This window comes from Pelecanus crispus, chromosome 5, assembly GCF_030463565.1.
Source record: "Pelecanus crispus isolate bPelCri1 chromosome 5, bPelCri1.pri, whole genome shotgun sequence".
In the NCBI taxonomy this organism is placed as follows: Eukaryota; Metazoa; Chordata; class Aves; order Pelecaniformes; family Pelecanidae; genus Pelecanus; species Pelecanus crispus.
Window position 1 is genome coordinate 58,102,553 of NC_134647.1, and position 22,415 is coordinate 58,124,967.

General features: G+C 46.2%; 1 protein-coding gene across 1 annotated transcript in view; it reads right to left on the reverse strand.

Annotated features, from left to right (window-relative positions):
* Window positions 1-780: 780 nt before the first annotated feature.
* LOC104029701 (coagulation factor XIII B chain) overlaps window positions 781-22,415 on the reverse strand; it is a 37,388-nt gene continuing 15,753 nt past the window's right edge. The window contains 10 exon segments of the mRNA XM_075711210.1: window positions 781-914; window positions 2,452-2,649; window positions 2,964-3,164; window positions 3,906-4,088; window positions 5,375-5,551; window positions 6,581-6,757; window positions 14,874-15,074; window positions 15,816-15,998; window positions 16,200-16,326; window positions 16,583-16,751. Of these exon segments, the coding sequence (XP_075567325.1) occupies window positions 781-914; window positions 2,452-2,649; window positions 2,964-3,164; window positions 3,906-4,088; window positions 5,375-5,551; window positions 6,581-6,757; window positions 14,874-15,074; window positions 15,816-15,998; window positions 16,200-16,326; window positions 16,583-16,751 (1,750 nt within the window).

Consider the following 22,415-nt stretch of genomic DNA (forward strand, 5'->3'; position numbering starts at 1 on the left):
GCTTATGATCCATTGCCTTCAAATACTGCAGGTTACAGAATAACATGACAATTGTCAAGGGAAGGTGATGTTAGTCATCGTGTTTGCCTTCAATTACCTGGCTTTCCGCTTTAGCTGTTTGTCATAGGTGGAAAAGGAGTACAAAGCAACGTGACACTGCTAAACTCAGTTTAAGTGGACCTTTAAACACACACACACACGCACGCACACACACGCACGCACACACACTTGCGCACGCGTGCTCTGCATAATTCATCCTAATACCTGTTGCTTCAAAGCTTCAGCAATGTTTTCTGTGCATCTTCCAACAGTATTTGCTGACAAAATAATGTATTTTACTCTGTCACCATATTGTCTTCTGTGTATTATTTCAACCATTTTTACTGCAGCAGGAAGAACAAGTGTTTCCCCAATGGTATGTGGATTTTTGTCTTTTGCTATCAAGTGAGAAGCCTTGAAAGGGGCTTCTAAACATTTATCATTAAGTTTAGTGAAATTTTGTAAAGTACTGGATTGAGTATAACGTGGCTTAAAGCATCACTGAAAAAATCGTAGAGGTTTGTCTTCATGTTCTGGGTGCTTATTTTTTAAATGTCTTGCTAGCACTAGCTAAGGTCTAAGGCACAATAGGCTAAGGGCAGGGTTCATCATTAACAGTAGCGAACTTAAACCCATATTTCAAATAGTCGTCTTCATAATTTCAAAGTTTTTGGATCAACTTCCTGTCAGATGTGACTAGCGAGACATTGGTTTTAACTCCTAATGTGGTTGATGAAGAGCTCATACTGGGAGTAGAAGTGTCAGCTCTGCCATTTTCTTGTTGTCTGCTTGCGTGTTATCTTCCGTCTGCAGCGTCTTTGCAAGGAATCTTTTTAAGCCGCTTGTCCGTTTTGTGAGGGTTAGCTTGGTTAAAACTAAACACAGTCCATAGATGCACTTAACTGGCCACACATAAACTGCAATGCATTGCAATATGCTCAAAAGCAAATGAATGAGTGAGGGTACCACTGTGAACGTCTCCCCATTGTGGAGCACCCCCTCTCCCCCCAGGACATGTCAGTACCATATGGGACATGGAACCCTCTGACATACGGACCAAGTGAAATCACCACTGTCAAATCTGAATATTAAATATCAGTAAAACTTAGTATCTTTTTTTTGGACAAAAATTAAATATAAATAGAAGTTCTAATAATTTCTTCCTGCCCCCCAATGGACCATCTTCCGAACCCTTCGGGGTGCATGCACCCCACTTGGGAGCCCACTGTTCTAGAGGACCTTCAGCATTGACTTATCTGGTCTTGAGCTGAAGGGCTCCCTCTTCTCCGCATCCCTGCAACAAAAGACCTGTCTGTGCTCAGGAAGTCAGCTCGCCTTTGCTCTCTTCACATCTTATTCTAAGAAAATATGTCCAGTTATTTGGTTGTGGGGCTGCCAAAGCAAAGACGTAGCTGTTCCAAAATCTCCCTTATCATCCAGCAAAAGGAACAACAGAAGAAGTATTTCTTGCTTCATTTCCTTAGAAATGAGGATCTTGGATCAACTACCAAAAAGTCAAGAAGGCCCTGGCCCCATCAAGACACCACACCACAAACTCTCCTAGAAAATACATAGAAGGCAGGTCCCATTCCAGGGACTGGACCAAGAAGCCATCCCCGCCTCCATCCAGAAACCCCAATTACTTGCATCCCTACGTCTTGCCCTTCCAGCAAAGGAAACGTCTGCAAAGTCCCCCATAAGAACTGGGTCTGTGATCTGGAGACTTCCTTGAGCCTCCTTGAGTTCACTCACTTGCTCATCCTGATCAGGCAGTCAGGACACTCACCTCTGCCATGACCCCAGGGCAGTTTCCAGGCAAGCGCACGGAGAAAGAAGCTACGAGCAGACAAGGCCAAACACACTCTACTTGCTGATAATCAAATTACCTGCGGGCTTTAATTCTTGTCTCAGTATGCCACCAAAGCCAGCCTATTTCAGGACACAATTGTTAATAAAAATAACAGTGAGATCAATATAGAATGGATAAAACGCAAGCACAACCATTCAGATGGATAAAGTGTAAACACATTTACAAAATGTAAATACATTTACAAAAATTGATAAAATGTGGATACAATGTAAACACAATCATCTAATAATAAAATGAAAAAGAATAACAAATTCCAAGACAGAACATTGGCTAAGCTGCAAACAAAGCACAGCAAAACGGGAAATGCCACAAAAAATTGAGCTCAAATCACTGGGTTGGTTGAGGGCTCTTTCATTTCCACAGCTGGACTCTTTCATGCCATTTCCATTTATCCATGCCACCCTGTAGCACAGAGAGAAAAAAGGGGAAAAGGTGTGAAGACCAGGCCTGACACACCACAGTGCTTCCTCAGAGCAGTGGACAGGCAATTTCAGAAAAGCTGCCTCCTACAGCCCCCTGTGTCCTTGGCACCAAGCACGCACTTCCACCTCTAGGATACTTAATCACTCCATTCAGGCACTGTGCTCTAAATGTCTCACACTGCGAAACTTGTTGGTATGACACTTTGCATTCAAAGAAAATACAATCCCCAGAGTGATAGGTGGAAGTGCTCAACCTGCTTGATGGGTGTAGTTGAATACTGTTCCTGTTCATAATCCTATCATGCACTGTACAGTTCCCTGCAAAAAGCACTTTCATCATTTGCCTGCAGACCTCGCACTGGACGACTGATGCTCTGAAACCGTTAGTACCAGCTGAAAGCCCCTGAGAGCCCTTCCCCAGCAGTCTTTCCAGCTCAGGTATGCCAGCCAACGGCTTCTTGGGGGCACTGCCCCTCACTGCCTGCAGCTAACAGGATGCTCCCACACCCTGGCGCCCGGCTACTACCTCCCCAGTTGCTTCCTCAGGAAAGCTGACGGCTTTCCCTTTGGCTTCGGCACTAAAAATGCAACAACACAGCAGCTAAGTTGTGGCCGGAGCGGAGATGACTTACTGGCTGACGTGCATCGTGGATATTCTAACGTCCCCTCAATACACTGTGCTCTGAATGGGGAAGATGCTGGGTCCTCCTTATACCCTCTTTTACACTGAAATTCAACAAAGTCACCCGATTTGGAATACAGCTTTGCTCCTCTGACCCATTTCAGCTCAATATTGTTTCTCTCCATGTCTTCTTCAGATGCTGTACAGGCCACTTGAAAAAGGCAAGAGAAGAGCGTCATCACTTCATACAGATGCAACACAGGTAACTTCTTCTTTCCCCTACAGAAGTTCTTCTCATCAGAAAACACTTCCAGCTATTTGCTCTGACCCTCTTTTACTTGTGATAGAAAAGATGTTCACACCCAAACTGAAGGGAGAAAAGAACACGGCTGAGACACCACGCAGAGCTATGGAGAAGCCTTTTCACTCTGACAGTCACACAGCTCAAGATTGAAGCACGGGCGGGGGAAGCCACCAGGCACCATTGAATGTCCCTGTGTCTGTTTTGAGATGCCTCCTTCCCTTCTGCCCAGCACGTCTCTAAATTCATTTCTTCAAGACCATGTCACAGACGCACCCCCGGATTTCCTCAGCGCTGCCACGCACTCAGACCCATCCTCCCCACTCACAGCCTGCTGACTGTAGCAGCATCCCCAGCTCGGGAGCCCTGCACAGTGATGGCGATCCCCTCACACAGAGGGGCTCAGCCAAACTACCCTCCTCCCAAACCCACTGTGGTGGCGAGAGACAGCAGGCAGCAGAGGGGACTACACAAACTAACTTCAAGAAGAAACTCCTTCTCCACAAAAGAAGGGCTCATTGTTGTTCCGCCTTGCTGACATTGCAGCCCCAGCACAAGTGCTACTGCACAAGTGATGGCCGCAGGATTTGAGAAAAAGCAAACAGGAGCAGTCACACAGCCCTCGGCCACACAGCACGTGCTTCAACCTACCTAGGCAAACGGGAGGTCTTGTCCACTGCCCATTAGTACAGGTGATGTACTGAGATCCTTCCAGGACATAGAGACTTGGGCATTTGTATTCCAGAACTGTACCTCGTGGATATTCTTGCTTGAGGGAGGAAAGAAGGTCTCCATTTTCAATAACTGGAGGTGGGCCACATGGCCCACCTTTCCCTGGAAAAAAATTCCCAATCAGAGGCAAAGACATGAGAGTTTAATTGCAACGGAGGCCTGGCCAAAGTACTGCCAGACGGTACATTGGCACTGCTCTGACAGACCTGGAGGAAAGCAGAGGGAAAACCAAATACCTGGCAGGTGAAAAAGAGTAAGAGTTTCTCATTTCTCCAGTGCTGGGACTCACAACTACCAGTTCACCCCGTTTGTCCACGGCTGAAGTGCTTGCAGCTCTCTGCAGGACTTTCTCTCCTCCTGCGTACCGGTGTAGTGTTTGGCACAGCTCTTTCTGCAGAGGAGCCTGACGCCTACCTCCTCCCTGTACTGCCTGAGCAGTGAGAAGAGCGGATCCGACGGCAAACAATAACGACTGTCACTGAACTGCACCACTGCAGTCACCAATGGGATAGCGCTTGGGCTCTGCGGGCCACTTGCGCTCACTGGGGAGCACGCACATGACAGTCCTGAAGCACTACTGCCTCACCGATTTTTATACCTACGCAAGCACCACACTGCTGCCAAGTCTGGCTTCCAATGGACCTTGCATTGGGAAACCTTCAGAGAAGACCCAGGTCCCTTGGTACCAGCAGTGACACTCTGCATGTGGCATGGTGTTCAGGAGCCACAAAAGGACCAGCCACAAAGCCCCGTCCAAATTCATCTGCTGTTTCTGCACCCCTTTTGGGTGCCAGCTGGGTGGTGGTTGAGTCAAATGCTGCTGCATTGGCACATGTGCTGACACTTTCTGTACGTCTAATGAAAACAAACGAGATGATTCTGTGCGCTCACAAAATCCTAGGAGGCACCAACACAGCACCTAGGTATTGGCTCACACATCAGATTCTGCCCTCAGCTGATTTCACAGTTGATTTGACTCCCTGGCATTCAATCTGGCAATGCATCATCTGCATTATCTGCATGTCAATTAGCAGGGAAGCCATGGGCTGTGTTCTCCAACATAGATGGCAAAATTTCTCACTCTCTTCTCATCAGGCAGGCACAGAAAGCAGATTCTAAGAAGCCCAAGGGTTGCGCCTCAAAATCAGACCTGGCCAGCAACTGCTCTCAGCCTCCGGGTGGTTTTCCAGATGGGGCCCTCTCGACTGAAGCCACCTGGGTCACTCATCTGAATAGATACCTGGGAGCAACGGCTTTTTCCTGAGCGTGCCAGATACGTTGCGTTTGTGCACAGTAACGAGACTGAAATTTGGAGAAGTAAGTGCCACTGAGTCAGCTTCATGACAGTCTTACTGACGGGCGACTGTGTGAAGAGAGAGAGAAATTACCTTGGCACTTCGGCACCTCTGTCCAGGCCCCGTTCTCACACGCTACGGTGGCAGCCCCAGTCATCTCAAATCCTTGCCAGCACTGATAGCGAGCACTCTCCCCAGGCAAATACCTTGACTTTTTAACTCCTTGAACTTTACCACCAGCAATCTCTGGAGGAGGTTCACACGTCACATCTGAAAAGAGACACTGCTGCAGTTACATTTGCAGTCGTTGAGGCGTTCCCCTATGCAACCAACAGTTAAAGGAATCAATCTTGTCACAATTGCTGTCCAGATTTTCTGCCTCAGGTGGGTCACAGCTCCAAGAGTTCACCATGGAGAAAGCAATGCGGTGTGACAGTGGCAGCAGCACACTCTTTCTGTGACTCTCAGGAGATGGCAGGGTCAATGAGAGCTTCTAGAAAAAGCCAGCGTCTCTGTAGCTACGCCTTATGGCACAAGAAGCCACACCAGCCTTCCTGCATGCCCGTGTCCCTCCCCAGGGAGCCCTGGCATTCCTGGAAATCACAGGGAAAGCAGCCAAGCTGGTGCTTTGTTGAACCACAGAGCTCTGGAGGACTGGCAGCACTGGAGGAGCTTGTCAGCCTGCAGTGCTCAGGGACGGGTAAGTGCAGTCAGCTCCATGGAGGTGTGTGGAAGCCAAGTAGCACTTGTTCACCTTGCAGCCATAGCTTTGGACAGGGGACAGGAGCACAGCTCCTGACAGTTCCTTGTCACGGGGATGCTCTTCCCACTTCCGTAGCCCTAGCAGATCTTACGTGGCTTAGATTTGAGTCTCTGCTGGGACCTGTATACATCAGAGCGGAGCCCTGGAGAAGAATGGCTGTGTCTCTCCCCTAACTGCTTCTTCCATTAGGTACTCCCTGACAGGTTTGAACACAACAGAGGAGCCCTTACACGTCTTTCTAGTGAAGGTCGCTGAAATGGCGGACGCTGGGGAAATACCAGTATCACACAGGAGAATGACAGAGCAGCACATTTTCAGCCCTGCTTCTTCAAGACGTTTTTGCTGTTGATGAAAATACCCCCAGTATTTCTAGAAGCATCAACCTAAATTAAAGTGCTGTGCAAGGAAGCAATAGCAAGTACAAAGTGGTGGTACACAAAGAAAGCAGATGTACAAAAGGTAAAGTCTGTAGAGTATTCAGGTAAACAAACCGTCCCCTCCCGTCTAACAGGCAAGATGAAAGCACGGGTTCCTACCTCTGCAAATGGGTGCTTCTGACCATTCTCCATTTCTACAAGTGACATAATTTCTACCCATCATTTGAAAATTGCGTTCACACTCATACTGCACTCTGGCACCGGGCAGATACCTCTCCTGTTGAGCGCTTGTAATAGAAGCATGGGGAATTTCAGGTGCAGCTCCACAGCGAACATCTGAAAAGAGAGGTGCATTTAAGAACAGTAGTGCAGCAGTAGGACAATCACAGCATATTGCGTTTCGGAGCACCATTATGCCTGGCGAGCAAAAATGGTTTGCGTAATGCAGATCATTTGCTACAGGTGGAGAAGGAAGACATTATGGTCTTTATTCTGCAACACTTCACCAGACACTGTGATTTTCACGTTCAAAAAACATGTAGATGTGGCACTTTGGGACATGGGTTAGAGGGCGTGGTGCTGTTGGGTTGACAGTTGGACTGATGATCTTCATCAGAGATCCTTTCCAACTTCAATGGTTCCTAGTTTTTACTTTCATCAAAAAATAATCCAGCCAGCAAACCAGGAAACAGGAAATTATTACTCTACCCTGAAGTGGTTTAGTGGTGGACTTGGTAATGTCAGGTTAATGGTTGGATTGGATGATCTTAAAGGTCTTTTCCAACCTAAACAATTCTATTTTTCTATGATTTTTTGCCTAGAGTGACTAAAAGGAGAAAAGGAGTACAATACACTGTACTCTGAATGGCTTGAGGGCTCTTTCATTTCCACAGCTGGACTCTTTCATGCCATTTCCATTTATCCATGCCACCCTGTAGCACAGAGAGAAAAAAGGGGAAAAGGTGTGAAGACCAGGCCTGACACACCACAGTGCTTCCTCAGGGCAGTGGACAGGCAATTTCAGAAAAGCTGCCTCCTACAGCCCCCTGTATCCTTGGCACCAAGCACGCACTTCCACCTCTAGGATACTTAATCACTCCATTCAGGCACTGTGCTCTAAATGTCTCACACTGCGAAACTTGTTGGTATGTGTCGTGGTTTAGCCCCAGCCAGCAACTAAGCACCATGCAGCCGCTCACTCACTCCCCCTGCCCCAGTGGGATGGGGGAGAGAATTGGAGGAGTAAGAGTGAGAAACCCTCCTGGGTTGAGAGAAGAACAGGTTAATAATTGAAATAAAGTAAATTAGTACTGATAATAATAGCAATATAATAATAACAACAACAACAGTATACAAAGCAAGTGATGCACAATGCAATTGCTCACCACCCGCCGACCGCTACCCAGACAGTTCCCGAGCAGCGATCGCTGCTCCCCGGCAAACCCCTCCCAGTTTATTTACTGAGCATGACATCATATGGTATGGAATAGCCCTTTGGTCAGTTTGGATCAACTATCCTGGCTGTGCCCCCTCCCAGTTTCTTATGCACCTGGCAGAGCATGGGAAGCTGAAAAGTCCTTGACTAGAATAAGCAGTACTCAGCAACAACTAAACCATCAGCATGTTATCAACATTCTTCTCATTCTAAATCCAAAACACATTACTATGCCTGCTACTAGGAAGAAAATTAACTCTATCCCAGCTGAAATCAGGACAGTATCCACCCTTTACTCTATACCATCTACGTCATGCACAGGGCCTCCCCTCTCCAATGTGTTCTAATTAATCACTACCACTTTCCCTATCTTGATATATACACACAGATATCATTCCCTTTGTCTATGGTCCATCCCTCTAAAATGTCCATTGGGTTCATTTAGTCCATGACTTTGGGTTCCATCTGTCATCACAGTCTTTCAGAGCAGGAGAGGTGGTGTGCAGTGTTGGATTGCTGCATGCTGAAGCCAGTTCTCATTCCAACACGGTTTCATCAAAGTTCATTTTCATTAAGCTGGGCAATTCTTATTCTAATACCATTGATGTGGCATATAACAACCATAACATACAGTATTATATACTTAACATTAACATACTCTATTATTATATTAACATTATACTATATTACTATATTAACATACAGTTAAGAGATAACATACAGTATTATATAGCAATTAACATCATACAATTCAGTTCATTGACTATTTTCACCCAAAATCAGATTCCCTTGAGGTACACTTTGGACTTCCCCATCCTTTCGCATCACACACCAAGTGCACGCAGGTCCTCGAGCAAAAGCAATCCCACGAATGGGTCTGCCTTTGCCAGAGGGGGAGGTCACCAGACTGTCTTCCCCAGCATATTTTTTATGTGCACTACAGGGACTTTATCTCCTTCTACAGTCTGTAGAAGTTTTGATTGGGCAGGGCCAGCTCAACTGGCAGATCCCCTGGTGTTGACTAACTAAGTGGCTTTTGCCAAATACGTATCCCAATGTTTGAATGTCCCACCACCCATTGCTCTCAGGATAGTCTTTAACAGCCCATTGTATCATTCAATTTTCCCCGAGGCTGGTGCATGATAGGGGATGTGATATACCCACTCAATGCTGTGCTCTTTGGCCCAGGTGTCTATGAGGTTGTTTCGGAAATGAGTCCCGTTGTCTGACTCAATTCTTTCTGGGGTGCCATGTCGCCACAGGACTTGCTTTTCAAGGCCCAGGATGGTGTTCCGGGCAGTGGCATGGGGCACGGGATATGTTTCCAGCCATCCAGTGGTTGCTTCCACCATCGTAAGCACATAGCGCTTGCCTTGGCAGGTTTGTGGGAGTGTGATATAATCAACCTGCCAGGTCTCCCCATATTTATATTTTAGCCATCGTTCACTATACCCGAGGGGCTTGAACCGCTTGGCTTGCTTGATTGCAGTGCATGTTTCACATTCATGAATAACCTGTGCAATACTGTCCATAGTTAAGTCCATACCTCGATCACGAGCCCATTTATACGTTGCATCCCTTCCTTGATGGCCTGAGGCGTCATGGGCCCACCGAGCTATGAATAGTTCACCCTTATGTTGCCAGTCCAGATCCACCTGAGCCACTTCAATCTTAGCAGCCTGATCCGCCTGCTGGTTGTTTTGATGTTCTTCAGTGGCCCGACTCTTGGGTACGTGAGCATCTACGTGACGAACTTTTACAACTAGGTTCTCTACCCGGGCAGCGATATCTTGCCACAATGTGGCAGCCCAGATGGGTCTGCCTCTGCGCTGCCAGTTGCTCTGCTTCCATTGCTGCAACCACCCCCACAAGGCATTTGCCACCATCCATGAGTCAGTATAGAGATAAAGAACTGGCCACTTTTCTTGTTCAGCAATATCTAAAGCCAGCTGGATGGCTTTCACCTCTGCAAACTGACTTGACTCCCCTTCTCCTTCGGCAGCTTCTGCAACTTTTCGTGTAGGACTCCATACAGCAGCTTTCCACCTCCGATGCTTTCCCACAAGACAACAGGACCCATCAGTGAACAGGGCATATCGCTTCTCATTTTCTGGCAATGTATTACACAGTGGGGCCTCCTTGGCACGTGTCACCGCCTCCTCTGGTGATATTCCAAAATTTTTGCTTTCTGGCCAGTCCGTGATCGCTTCCAAGATTCCTGGGTGACTGGGGTTTCCTATTCGAGCCCGTTGTGTAATTAGCGCAACCCACTTACTCCACATAGCATCAGTTGCATGATGTGTAGAGGGGACCCTCCCTTTGAACATCCAGCCCAGCACCGGCAGTCGGGGTGCCAGCAGGAGCTGTGCTTCAGTACCAACCACTTCCGCAGCAGCTCGATACCCTTCATATGCTGCCAATACCTCTTTCTCAGTTGGAGTATAGCAGGCTTCAGATCCTCTGTATCCCCGACTCCAAAACCCTAGGGGTCGACCTCGAGTCTCCCCTGGTGCTTTCTGCCAGAGGCTCCAGCTAGGGCCATTCTCCCCAGCTGCGGTGTAGAGCACATTTTTAATATCCTGCCCTGCCCGGACTGGCCCAAGGGCTACTGCATGAACTATCTCCCGTTTAATTTGTTCAAAGGCTTGTTGTTGCTCAGGGCCCCATTTGAAATCATTCTTCTTCCGGGTCACTTGATAGAGAGGGCTTACGATCTGACTGTAATTTGGAATATGCATTCTCCAAAAACCCACAACGCCTAAGAAAGCTTGTGTTTCCTTTTTGCTAGTTGGTGGAGACATAGCTGTTATTTTGTTGATCACATCCATTGGGATCTGACGACGCCCATCTTGCCATTTTATTCCTAAAAACTGGATCTCCTGTGCAGGTCCCTTGACCTTACTTTGTTTTATGGCAAAACCGGCCTTCAGAAGGATTTGGACTATTTTCTCTCCCTTCTCAAAAACTTCTTCTGCTGTATTGCCCCATACAATGATGTCATCAATGTACTGCAGGTATTCTGGAGCTTCACCCTGTTCCAGTGCCGTCTGGATCAGTCCATGGCAAATGGTGGGGCTGTGCTTCCACCCCTGGGGCAGTTGGTTCCAGGTGTACTGAACACCCCTCCAGGTAAAAGCAAACTGGGACCTGCACTCTGCTGCCAAAGGGATGGAGAAAAATGCATTAGCGATGTCAATTGTGGCATACCACTTGGCTGACTTTGACTCCAGTTCGTATTGAAATTCTAGCATGTCTGGCACGGCAGCACTCAGTGGTGGTGTAATTTCGTTCAGGCCACGGTAGTCTACTGTTAGTCTCCACTCCCCATTAGATTTTTGCACTGGCCATATGGGACTGTTAAAGGGTGAGCGAGTCTTGCTGATCACTCCCTGGCTCTCCAGTCGACGAATCAGGTTATGGATGGGAAGCAGGGAGTCTCTGTTGGTGCGATACTGCCGCCTGTGCAAAGTTGTGGTAGCAATTGGCACCTGTTGTTCTTCGACCCTCAGCAACCCCACAATAGAAGGGTCCTCTGAGAGACCAGGCAAGGTGGACAGCTGTTTAATTTCCTCCATCTCCAAGGCAGCTATACCAAAAGCCCACCGGTACCCTTTTGGGTCCTTGAAATACCCCCTCCTGAGGTAATCTATGCCAGGGATGCACGGAGCGTCTGGGCCAGTCACAATGGGGTGCTTCTGCCACTCATTCCCAGTTAGGCTCACTTTAGTCTCCAATACAGTTAGCTGTTGGGATCCCTCTGTCATTCCGGAAATACAAATGGGTTCTGCCCCTCTATAACTTGATGGCATTAGGGTACACTGTGCACCAGTGTCCACTAGAGCCTTACACTCCTGTGGTTCTGACGTTCCAGGCCATCAAATCCACACAGTCCAGTAAATCCGGTTGTCCCTTTCCTCCACCTGGCTGGAGGCAGGGCCCCTCTAACACTGGTCACAGTATTCACTCTTCACTTCCTGTAAATGTGAATCAAAAGTCCCCTGATCGAGGTCGGAAGTAAAATTAGCCCTCTTACTCTGTCTGGGGAACTGCTCACTGGAAACTGGAGCTGCAATTTTCCTGGGAGAACCGCCTTTTGTAATAGTTTTTCCTTGCAACTCCTGCACCCGTGCCTCTAGGGTTGAGGTGGATTTTCCATCCCCACTTCCTCATGTCCTCTCCGTGATCACGCAGGTACAACCACAGGGTGCCCCGTGGTGTGTATCCTCTATATCCTCTCTCTTGAGCATAAGGACATTGACTCCTAATGGCTGAGACACCGGTCCGCACAGGTGGGGAGCAGGACACATCCTCTCTGCGTTGCTGGAACTCTCGGGACAGTTTTTCCACAGCCAAGACACAGGCCCATAGGGTGGAAGAGATACTTTCTTCGTATTCCCGGAGTCATCTAGCCACTTCATCCACCGTTGGTGCCTCGTCATCTTTCCAGGCCAGTATTGCCAACGAGTTGGCATACGATGCTGGTGCACTCCGTACCACCTTCCGCCACATGGGTCGTGTGCACCTGACTTCATCTGGATCTTGGGGTAACTGCTCATCATTCAGGTCACTGTAAATCACCTCCAGCACGCCTAATTCCCTCAGGTACTGGATACCCTTCTCTATGGTGGTCCATTTGCTTGGGCGGTATAAAACATCCTCCTTGAAGGGATACCTTTCCTTCACGCTTGACAGAAGTCGCCTCCAGAGGCTGAGTGGTTTTTCCCCTTTTCCAATTGCTTTGTCAATGCCCCCTTCCCTGGAAAGGGATCCCAGCTGCTTGGCTTCCTTACCCTCTAAATCCAGGCTACTGGCCCCGTTATCCCAGCATCGGAGCAGCCAGATGATGATGTGCTCGCCTGGATGACGACTGAAATCTTTTCGCATGTCTCGCAGCTCACTCAGGGATAGGGATCGAGTAGTTACCATCTCATTTATGGGTTCTTCCTCCTCTGGTTCTCGTGATGGCCCTGGTTCATCTTCATCCCTTACTAAACGAGCTGATTTTCTTGTGTATTTTTTCTTCTGTATAGGGGCAACTGATACCGGCGTGGGTTGGTTCTCTGGTTTAGCCACAGTGCCTGTTACTGGGGTTGGAGTGGCTGCAGTGCCTGCGGTGGGGGTTGGGGTAGCCGCAGTGCCTGTCACCAAGGTTGGAGTGGCCACAGTGTCTGTGGCAGGGATTGGAGTGGCCGCAGTGCCTGTTGTCTTGTCATCAGATCCAGAGACCTTCTCTTTCCCTTGAGGGCACTGAATAGTGTTGACCACAGCTCGATAGGCATGGGCCAGCCCCCTGCATGTTGCAATGATTTGTGTCTCTCTGGAGTTGCCAGGGTGACAACATACTTTTTCCAAATACTTTACTAGTTCTTCAGGATTCTGCACTTGTTCAGGGGTGAAGTTCCAAAGCACTGGAGGTGCCCACTGCCCTAGGTACTTGCCCATACTGTCCCACACACCTTGCCACTCATAACTATCCAGCCTTGGGGCAGATCTCTGGATGATGTTCTTAAATTGCTTACTAACCTTCATCAAAACCGAAACAGTATTCCCAAGAAATAGCAATAGATGTATCTTAACTACCCAAGGATGTTCAAGATACTGAAAAGTTATTGTAATGAAGGAGGAAACATCATAGAAGAATGTAGCAAAGGTACTGTTCTGTATTTCCTCCACAAAAAACCTCTCAGAGGAAGAGGTATAATTGCTAATCCTCTCCACAAGGTGATACCCGAAGTACAGTAATGGCTTCAGTACAAACCCAAGATACCAAACACTGCTCGAGGTCAGTGTTTTAATCACAGATCTCCCAGGCATAACTTCACTAATCACCACAGAGCACAGCAAACTGCAAAAACCAACACCAATCTTTAACATGTGCAGTAAAAAAAGGAGCATTGTGCAGATCAGATGAACTAATATTGTGACTGGCAACTGTTAACGGATTCCTTAACACACTCTGGTTAATCTGTTATTATCTCAAACCGTTCGAGCCCCACGTAGGGCGCCAAAAAGGACTGTCACGGTTTAGCCCCAGCCAGCGACTAAGCACCACACAGCTGCTTGCTCACTCCTCCTACCCTCATGGGATGGGGGAGAGAATCGGAGGAGTAAGAGTGAGAAACCCTCCTGGGTTGAGAGAAGAACAGTTTAATAATTGAAATAAAGTAAAACAGTAATGATAACAGTAACATTATAATAATAACAACAACAACAATATACAAAGCAAGTGATGCACAATGCAATTTTTCACCACCCGCCGACTGATACCCAGACAGTTCCCGAGCAGCAATCGTTGCTCCCTGGCCAATCCCCCCCCCGTTTATATACTGAGCATGACGTCATGGTATGGAATAGCCCTTTGGTCAGTTTGCATCAACTGTCCTGGCTGTGCCCCCTCCCAGTTTCTTGTGCGCCTGGCAGAGCATGGGAAGCTGAAAAGTCCTTGACTAGCACAAGCAGTACTTAGCAACAACTAAAACATGGGTGTGTTATCAACATTCTTCTCCTACTAAATCCAAAACACAGAACTATGCCTGCTACTAGGAAGAAATTTAACTCTATCCCAGGCGAAACCAGGAGAGTATGACTCTGCATTCAAAGAAAATACAATCCCCAGAGTGATAGGTGGAAGTGCTCAACCTGCTTGATGGGTGTAGTTGAATACTGTTCCTGTTCATAATCCTATCATGCACTGTACAGTTCCCTGCAAAAAGCACTTTCATCATTTGCCTGCAGACCTCGCACTGGACGACTGATGCTCTGAAACCGTTAGTACCAGCTGAAAGCCCCTGAGAGCCCTTCCCCAGCAGTCTTTCCAGCTCAGGTATGCCAGCCAATGGCTTCTTGGGGGCACTGCCCCTCACTGCCTGCAGCTAACAGGATGCTCCCACACCCTGGCGCCCGGCTACTACCTCCCCAGTTGCTTCCTCAGGAAAGCTGACGGCTTTCCCTTTGGCTTCGGCACTAAAAATGCAACAACACAGCAGCTAAGTTGTGGCCAGAGTGGAGATGACTTACCGCCTGATGTGCACCGTGGATATTCTAACGTCCCCTCAATACACTGTGCTCTGAATGGGGAAGATGCTGGGTCCTCCTTATACCCTCTTTTACACTGAAATTCAACAAAGTCACCCGATTTGGAATACAGCTTTGCTCCTCTGACCCATTTCAGCTCAATATTGTTTCTCTCCATGTCTTCTTCAGATGCTGTACAGGCCACTTGAAAAAGGCAAGAGAAGAGCGTCATCACTTCATACAGATGCAACACAGGTAACTTCTTCTTTCCCCTACAGAAGTTCTTCTCATCAGAAAACACTTCCAGCTATTTGCTCTGACCCTCTTTTACTTGTGATAGAAAAGATGTTCACACCCAAACTGAAGGGAGAAAAGAACACGGCTGAGACACCATGCAGAGCTATGGAGAAGCCTTTTCACTCTGACAGTCACACAGCTCAAGATTGAAGCACGGGCGGGGGAAGCCACCAGGCACCATTGAATGTCCCTGTGTCTGTTTTGAGATGCCTCCTTCCCTTCTGCCCAGCACGTCTCTAAATTCATTTCTTCAAGACCATGTCACAGACGCACCCCCGGATTTCCTCAGCGCTGCCACGCACTCAGACCCATCCTCCCCACTCACAGCCTGCTGACTGTAGCAGCATCCCCAGCTCGGGAGCCCTGCACAGTGATGGCGATCCCCTCACACAGAGGGGCTCAGCCAAACTACCCTCCTCCCAAACCCACTGTGGTGGCGAGAGACAGCAGGCAGCAGAGGGGACTACACAAACTAACTTCAAGAAGAAACTCCTTCTCCACAAAAGAAGGGCTCATTGTTGTTCTGCCTTGCTGACATTGCAGCCCCAGCACAAGTGCTACTGCACAAGTGATGGCCGCAGGATTTGAGAAAAAGCAAACAGGAGCAGTCACACAGCCCTCGGCCACACAGCACGTGCTTCAACCTACCTAGGCAAACGGGAGGTCTTGTCCACTGCCCATTAGTACAGGTGATGTACTGAGATCCTTCCAGGACATAGAGACTTGGGCATTTGTATTCCAGAACTGTACCTCGTGGATATTCTTTCTTGGGGAAGGAAAGAAGGTCTCCATTTTCAATAACTGGAGGTGGGCCACATGGCCCACCTTTCCCTGGAAAAAAATTCCCAATCAGAGGCAAAGACATGAGAGTTTAATTGCAACGGAGGCCTGGCCAAAGTACTGCCAGACGGTACATTGGCACTGCTCTGACAGACCTGGAGGAAAGCAGAGGGAAAACCAAATACCTGGCAGGTGAAAAAGAGTAAGAGTTTCTCATTTCTCCAGTGCTGGGACTCACAACTACCAGTTCACCCCGTTTGTCCACGGCTGAAGTGCTTGCAGCTCTCTGCAGGACTTTCTCTCCTCCTGCGTACCGGTGTAGTGTTTGGCACAGCTCTTTCTGCAGAGGAGCCTGACGCCTACCTCCTCCCTGTACTGCCTGAGCAGTGAGAAGAGCGGATCCGACGGCAAACAATAACGACTGTCACTGAACTGCACCACTGCAGTCACCAATGGGATAGCGCTTGGGCTCTGCGGGCCACTTGCGCTCACTGGGGAGCACGCACATGACAGTCCTGAAGCACTACTGCCTCACCGATTTTTATACCTACGCAAGCACCACACTGCTGCCAAGTCTGGCTTCCAATGGACCTTGCATTGGGAAACCTTCAGAGAAGACCCAGGTCCCTTGGTACCAGCAGTGACACTCTGCATGTGGCATGGTGTTCAGGAGCCACAAAAGGACCAGCCACAAAGCCCCGTCCAAATTCATCTGCTGTTTCTGCACCCCTTTTGGGTGCCAGCTGGGTGGTGGTTGAGTCAAATGCTGCTGCATTGGCACATGTGCTGACACTTTCTGTACGTCTAATGAAAACAAACGAGATGATTCTGTGCGCTCACAAAATCCTAGGAGGCACCAACACAGCACCTAGGTATTGGCTCACACATCAGATTCTGCCCTCAGCTGATTTCACAGTTGATTTGACTCCCTGGCATTCAATCTGGCAATGCATCATCTGCATTATCTGCATGTCAATTAGCAGGGAAGCCATGGGCTGTGTTCTCCAACATAGATGGCAAAATTTCTCACTCTCTTCTCATCAGGCAGGCACAGAAAGCAGATTCTAAGAAGCCCAAGGGTTGCGCCTCAAAATCAGACCTGGCCAGCAACTGCTCTCAGCCTCCGGGTGGTTTTCCAGATGGGGCCCTCTCGACTGAAGCCACCTGGGTCACTCATCTGAATAGATACCTGGGAGCAACGGCTTTTTCCTGAGCGTGCCAGATACGTTGCGTTTGTGCACAGTAACGAGACTGAAATTTGGAGAAGTAAGTGCCACTGAGTCAGCTTCATGACAGTCTTACTGACGGGCGACTGTGTGAAGAGAGAGAGAAATTACCTTGGCACTTCGGCACCTCTGTCCAGGCCCCGTTCTCACACGCTACGGTGGCAGCCCCAGTCATCTCAAATCCTTGCCAGCACTGATAGCGAGCACTCTCCCCAGGCAAATACCTTGACTTTTTAACTCCTTGAACTTTGTGGTGCAGGTACTCAGATTTTTTCATGGCATGTTAGCCATTCTGATCCTAATAAAATGTACCCAGGGCTGCACACGTACTGCACTCTGCCACTTTCCTTATATTCTGATTTATGCCCACTAACAATTTCTCCAAAATCAATGAAAGGTGGGTCTTCACAGGCTGCTCCTGCAGAAGCTGTGCACAGATTCTTGTTATTTGACTGCAAACTGCCATTTTCTTCTTATCCGGATTTATCCCTACTAGCAATTTCTTCAAAATCAATGATGGGTGGGTGTTTGCTTGCATGCTATTCCTGCAGAAACTGTGCACAAGTTCTTGTTAATTGATAGATACAGTACAGTACTGACAGCTACAAATAATGGCACTACACAGGAGTTAAATAATATTGCAATGACCTACATCCCTCCATCTGAGTATGTGCTGTAATAATAAACAGCACTACCTCCTTGCTCTAAGAAATTGTCATCGTCTTTATTATTTTCACAGTCTTTGCATTGAAAAAAAGTTACTAAACTAAAAAAAATTTAATTGAAAATATGAATAAGCTTCTGATTAGCTCAGTTGTTTAAAGCGTGGTGCTAATAATTTCTCAGAGTACAGTTTCTGTTTTCCAGATTTATACTAAAGTTTTACACATGCAGTCAAGATTCTCAATTTTCTTTAGTCTACAAGTAAATCCATTTGTCCCAGATTCCTAAAATTAGTTCCACCATTTTAAAATGAAAGAAGTTGGATCATTTATTTTAAAGTAGAAGGTATATAAAAGAAAGCACTTTTAAAGGCAGAGGAGGGAGAAAAATCTGGATATGATGAATAGATTTAAATGAATCAATCATGGAGTTTAAAACTTGTTATTTTAATAAAGGTATATAGTCAGTGAAGTCCTCCTTCAGGCAGCATGTTTTTTGTATCATACAGCTTATTGAAATAACAAAGTACCTGTATTTTTAAAGAGTTGTATAATGTTTTAAAATCAAATCAGTATTCTGCATTTTTAATAGTCTGTATTCAGAATAATAGTAGCTAAACTGAAACACAAAGGAATTTATATGGATTAACATATTTTAAGTGAGTTATGGCTTGTAATACATTAGGTTCTTTATAAGAGTCATTAAGTTCAGGCACAAGGCAAAGCAGCAAGCTCATACAAGAAAATACAAAGCAAATATTCTCAAATGCATCGTTCTAGATTATAACTCTCATTCCAAAGTTCTGAAAGGAATTCTATAAAAAGTAAACAGTGTAGTTTAATTTGGGGGGGGGGGGGGGTGTTGCAGTTTATTTTTCTTGATCGTCACCAGCTATGTCAGTTAAAAACACAGGTTTCCATTTAATAACTTACCTTTACACGTAGGACAGCCCATCCACAGCAGAAACACTATGGTATGCCTCAGCAGCGTCATTTCCAAGCTTTGGAAGTTAAAGGTGTCCTCTGCAACAGAGTTGCTATTTTCTGTACTCCGAATTGCATGTACTTAAATTCACTCCCACTCCTGAGGATGTCCTTGCAATCTCCTCCCCTAATCTTCTTGCAACACAGCAGTCACTCTGTACCGATAAATGATGCAATTGTTGCAAAAAGGCTTCAACACTTTTTTCACAAAACTTTTCAGGCTGAACTTGACGCAGGAGTATTATGAAACCCAAACCTAAAAACTCACCGTGTGTCTATAATGCACAATATAGTGCACTCAGCTTTTCAAACATAAAATTTTGTTATGGGCAAAACCACCTTATATGTGGAACCCATAATTTCTTATCAGTCCGCTTAAAATCTTAACAACCTAATAAAAATACTAAGATATTGTCAGTCCACTTCCAATAATTCTAACAGTCATAGGTCAAATTAATGCAAGGAATGCTGGGAACTATTGTGAAATACAGGATTGACTAACATAGCAATCAACTTTGAGTTGTTTTTTCTCCCTTCAAAAACACACATGACATTGGTTTGTTTACTGAAAAACATCTATCTGAAGACCGACAGGTATTGCTATTACTATACGGACTAAATTATTTCATCATCATTGGTAAGCCACTTCATACAACTGGCAGAACTTTAAAGCCCCTTGCAGAAAGGCTTTTTTCTAAAAGTCCACAAAAGTCTCAGTGACAAATGTCCAATATTAACACCTATACTAACCATTTTAAAGGAACTAAGCATATTCCTTAGAGAAAACCAGGAATATAAACATGACTAACATTTCTAGAGGTGTGTAGCATTTATTTGTATTTTAGATTCTTACATATTAGTCCAATGTGACCCTAAGCATTGTCATTTATGAAGTCCTAGCAGGTTTGCCATATAAAACAACAAACCCCACAAACAGTATATAACAAAACTTTCTGGATTTCACCGAGTCCAATCCTTCTGGCTCACTTCTTCCTCAGCTTCTAATCCCCCTGTGCTTCAGAGAAACTTGGTGTCTCACTCCAGAATTTTTCCCTTTTAGTATAGCACTAAGAAGAACAAAAATGGTGAACTAAGAGAAAATTAATTTCCACCTTATCTGCCACCATTCCTGCCCCTTTTTATATGTCATTAGCTTTTGGCCTCATTTGTAACTCAGTCAGTGGAAAACACCGAGTTACCTTTTCTAAATAGCGGTTGCTGATCAGGCAGCCATTTCCAGTATGTCAGCATCAAAATTGTTGCATAATTTTTATTACACGTGTAGATTTCTTTAGTTCCTTTTTTTTTTTATAAAAAGGACAAAAGAAAGTGTTCTTCCTATTCACAATCATGTTTTCTCATGTTCACCTGAGAAAACACAGGCATCATTTAAAAGATCTGATCTCCACACCAAGGTAGAAGAGGACTATAATCGCTGTGTACAATCATTTTGGCTTTGCCTTAATATGGGAGGATGCTCAGCAAGACCAGCCTTCTGCACTAGTGCCATGGGCTGAAGCCTACCTGAAAGCATTGCTCACATAAGTGAGAACCTGACTGCCTTTGCCCATCTCTGGCTAGATGACTTTAATATGAGCTGGGTAACAAAGAAGCAGCAGACAAGCTGTGCTCTTTCACATTTGCCAACTTCACATATTTTGTAACGCATGGGGGGGTGGAAGCCCAGAGATTCACAGAGATTCTGGTGACAATCTGTCCAGGTTGCAGCTGGGATAGAGTTAATTTTGTTCCTAGTAGCTGGCATAGTGCTGTGTTTTGGATTTAGAATGAGAAGAATGCTGATAACACGCTGGTTTTAGTTGTTGCTAAGTACTGCTTATGCTAGTCAAGGACTTTTCAGCTTCCCATGCTCTGCCGGGTGCACAAGAAACTGGGAGGGGGCACAGCCAGAATAGTTGATGCAAACTGACCAAAGGGCTATTCCATACCATACGATGTCATGCTCAGTATATAAACTGGGGAGAGTGGGTCAGGGGACAGCAATTGCTGCTGGGGGACTGGCTGGGTGTTGTAGTTGGGTAGCAAGCAGTTGCAGCAGTTGCAGCACTTGTTTTTGCCAGGTTTTGTTCCTCTTTCTCTTTTCTGTTGTTTTCCTTTTCACTACACTTTTATTATTACTATATTTTATTTTATTTCAATTATTAAACTGTTCTTTCTAGGTTTTCTTACTTTTGCCATTCGAATTCTCTCCCCCATCCCACTGCGGAGGAGAAGGGTGAGTGAGCGGCTGTGTAGTGCTTCATTGCCGGCTGGGGTTAAACAGCAACACAATCTTTAAAGACTCACATGCAGATAAAATCAAGTAGCTTGGGTCTCCATGATTGGAGAGGCCACTAGCAGGTTATGCTGACAATCTAATTCATACTGAAAAAAAAAAAAAAGCTTCTCAGAACAAGGGAAGGGGAACTCCATACACAAATGTCCAGCACTGTGTACAAGACTGAGCCTACTGTGTGTAGGGCCAGCACCTGACACATCTACTGGTTGGAGCGAGTGGTCCATTCTCCTGGGACCATGGTGTTGGTTTAACATGGACCAGAAGAGCAGAGCCTTTGATTTGTTGGTGTCATAGAACAGAAAGCTCGCAGTGGAAATTACTGTCCTCTTGCTCTACCAAACTGCTGCTCAGTAAACCAGTTTAAATTATATGCCACTGAGTGGTGTGGTGCTGCTCTTGTATCCACTCTACTTAAAATTCTCCAAGACAACTACCTTCCCCTTCTGATATCAGATATTTTATTGGAGGTCCATGATACCTGACTGACTTCAGAACCCATCAATTTCACATCAGGGCTTCAGAAAGTAAATCACCACTTATTAAAACATAGGAAATTTCTCTGAATTCTACTTCCAACAAGTGTTCCGGAGAGTTTTAATCTCCCTCCATCTTCCCTAGTTCTGCTCTTTAAAGAGAAAGGTCTTTTTACATTTACCAAATATTCTTATGCCTCATCTAGAGCTCCTCAAAGGCAACAGGTCTGGGCAACAGGCCCGGGCAACAGGCCCACCAGCTTCACTACATGAAGCATTTTAAAGCCAATGTAAGTTGCTGAAACTTCATGGTGACACAGGTTCACCCAGGTTAAAATGTGCCAGTCTGAATCAGCACATATAGCACTCAAAATGTTGCCTGTTACAGGACTTGCCCTGATCAGTCAGTTTATATACAGACAAAGGTCAAGTTTCCTCAATTCTGTACCATGGATATGAGAACTTAATTGGAAAACAGAAATTACAACCTATAAATAAACATAAATGCCTTTTCAGCTGATGTTTGCAAAAAAACCCCTAAGCGTAAGATTGTTAGGCAACAAGAAACGCCTCTCTCATGAGAGAACAGTTTTATACTGAAAGAGGGTGGATTTAAATTCAATATAAGGAACAATTTTTTTTACAATGAGGGTAGTGAGACACTGGAACAGGTTGCCCAGAAAAGTTGTGGATGCCCCATCCCTCGAAATATTCAAGGTCAGGTTGGATGGGGCTTTGAACAACCTGGTCTAGTAAAAGATGTCCCTACCCATGGCAGCGGGGTTGGACTAGGTGATCTTTAAAGGTCCCTTCCAACCCAAACT